The 1966-nt window shown below is 53.0% G+C and overlaps 1 protein-coding gene across 2 annotated transcripts in view; it reads right to left on the bottom strand.

Annotated features, from left to right (window-relative positions):
- Positions 1–1599, bottom strand: part of svopl (SVOP-like) — a 9791-nt gene extending 8192 nt beyond the window's left edge. For both annotated transcript variants that reach the window (XM_079235811.1, XM_079235812.1), the window contains exons 1-2: positions 1552–1599; positions 437–553 (exon numbers count right to left, since the gene is read on the bottom strand). In XM_079235811.1, the coding sequence (XP_079091937.1) occupies positions 437–545 (109 nt within the window). In that variant the 5' untranslated portion in view covers positions 546–553; positions 1552–1599. The remainder of the gene's footprint in view (positions 1–436; positions 554–1551) is intronic.
- Between the last annotated feature and the right edge of the window lie 367 nt (positions 1600–1966).

Below are 1966 nucleotides of genomic sequence, written 5' to 3'. Positions count from 1 at the left end.
ATATTCATTGACTGTGCTGTAACTCTGTTAGATTATTCATTCTGGTCACATGACATCTATTGCTTCTGTACATCCAGGAGAGGGATCCTCCTCTGTTGCTCTATGAAGGTTCTTCCTGTTTTCCCTGTGAAAGGGTTTTTACTATCTTTATTGGGGAGTTGTTCCTGATCCGATGTGAGGTCCCGGGACAGGATGTTATGTTACAGACTGTAAAGCCCTCCGAGGCAAACTTGTGATTGTGATGTTGGGCGATATAAAATAAACTGAATTGAACTGGGACACTCTGACCACCTGCTGGACCAGCAGGTGGTCCAATGACCGAACTCTGAGACACGGAGACACCACAGGACCCCCTCCACCAGGACCCCCTCCACCAGCTCCAGACCACCAGGACCCCCCTCCCCCCCACAGTGAGGATTATTGATTTCAGGCTCACCTTGGCGTGTGTTCTTGCTGCCCTGCACATTGTCTGCAGGCTTCACCTGCAGCTCCACCTCCTGCAGCTGGATGGCGCTCACGAGCTGGTTCTTCATGGAGTCCCCCATCCCGAGACCTGATGCATCAAATACAAATACAACACATTTCATCCCGGACCCAGCGGAGACTAAACTAAATAAATAATAAATATAAACTCCTCTGACTTATGAACTTTAATATTATATATTTATTCAAATATTGCTGTTGGATCCAAACTGCATCCACTCAGTTCATTTACAGGATTCTGAACACAACAATAATTAGACTTAGAACAACTAAATGCTCACATCTAAAATCAAAGCTGCAATGGTTAGTAATCTTCTATATTCATTATTATTATGCTTCAGAATTATCTCACAAACAAACACAAGTTTGGATTTCTTTGTGAAGACAAAACCAGCAGCTTCCAGCTCTCAGACTCAGGGTTCAGCCTCCGGTCCGGACCAGGACCAGCAGGACCAGGACCAGGAGGACCAGCAGGACCAGGAGGACCAGGACCAGCAGGACCAGGACCAGGAGGACCAGCAGGACCAGGACCAGGAGGACCAGCAGGACCAGGACCAGCAGGACCAGGACCAGGAGGACCAGCAGGACCAGGACCAGCAGGACCAGGACCAGGAGGACCAGCAGGACCAGGAGGACCAGGACCAGCAGGACCAGGACCAGGAGGACCAGCAGGACCAGCAGGACCAGGACCAGCAGGCCCAGGACCAGGAGGACCAGGACCAGCAGGACCAGGACCAGCAGGACCAGGACCGGACCTACTGGTCCTGGTCCGGCCCGGCCCGGCCCGGAGGCTCTGCGGCTCCCGGGTCTCTGGTCCCGGAACAGGAAGCCTCTCCCGGACGCAGCTCTGGTTCGGTGACGTCTCTCCGTCAGCCGGTTGGTTTCCGGGAGGAACGATAAACTCAAACGGTCCGGGAGGAGAAGAGCGCCACGTCTCACGACTACTGAGCTCACCTGAGGTTCACCTGAGTCACAACTACAACTCACAACTACAACTCACAACTACAACTCACAACTACAACTCACAACTACAACTCACAACTACAACTATAATCATAATCTACTCACGTTGTTTCGCTCAGGCCGTCGCGTCGCTTCTCATTCTGACCTCACGGCTCACCTGGAGAACAGGTTACTGTTTACCTGCAGGTGACCCGGAAGTAGTGCGTCACCATGCCCGTCACGAGGAGGAGGAGGAGGAGCAGGAGGAGGAGGGAGAGGAGGAAGAGGATGAACAGGGTGAAGAGGAAGAGGAGGAGGAGGAGGAGAAGGAGGAAGAGGAGGACAAGGAAGAGAAGGAGGAGGACGAGGAAGAGGAGAAGGAGGACGAGGAAGAGGAGGAAGAGGGTGAAGAGGAAGAGAAGGAGGAGGAGGAGGAGAAGGAAGAGGAAGAGGAGGAGGAGAAGGAAGAGGAGGAGGAGGAGGAGGAGGAAGAGGAGAAGGGAGAGGAGGAGCAGGAGGAAGAGGAGGAGGAAGAGGAGGA

The sequence above is a fragment of the Taurulus bubalis genome (genome assembly GCF_910589615.1).
Source record: "Taurulus bubalis genome assembly, chromosome: 20".
NCBI lineage: Eukaryota > Metazoa > Chordata > Actinopteri > Perciformes > Cottidae > Taurulus > Taurulus bubalis.
The sequence above is the reverse complement of the archived record's forward strand: the minus strand, read 5'-3'. Positions and strand labels throughout refer to the sequence as shown.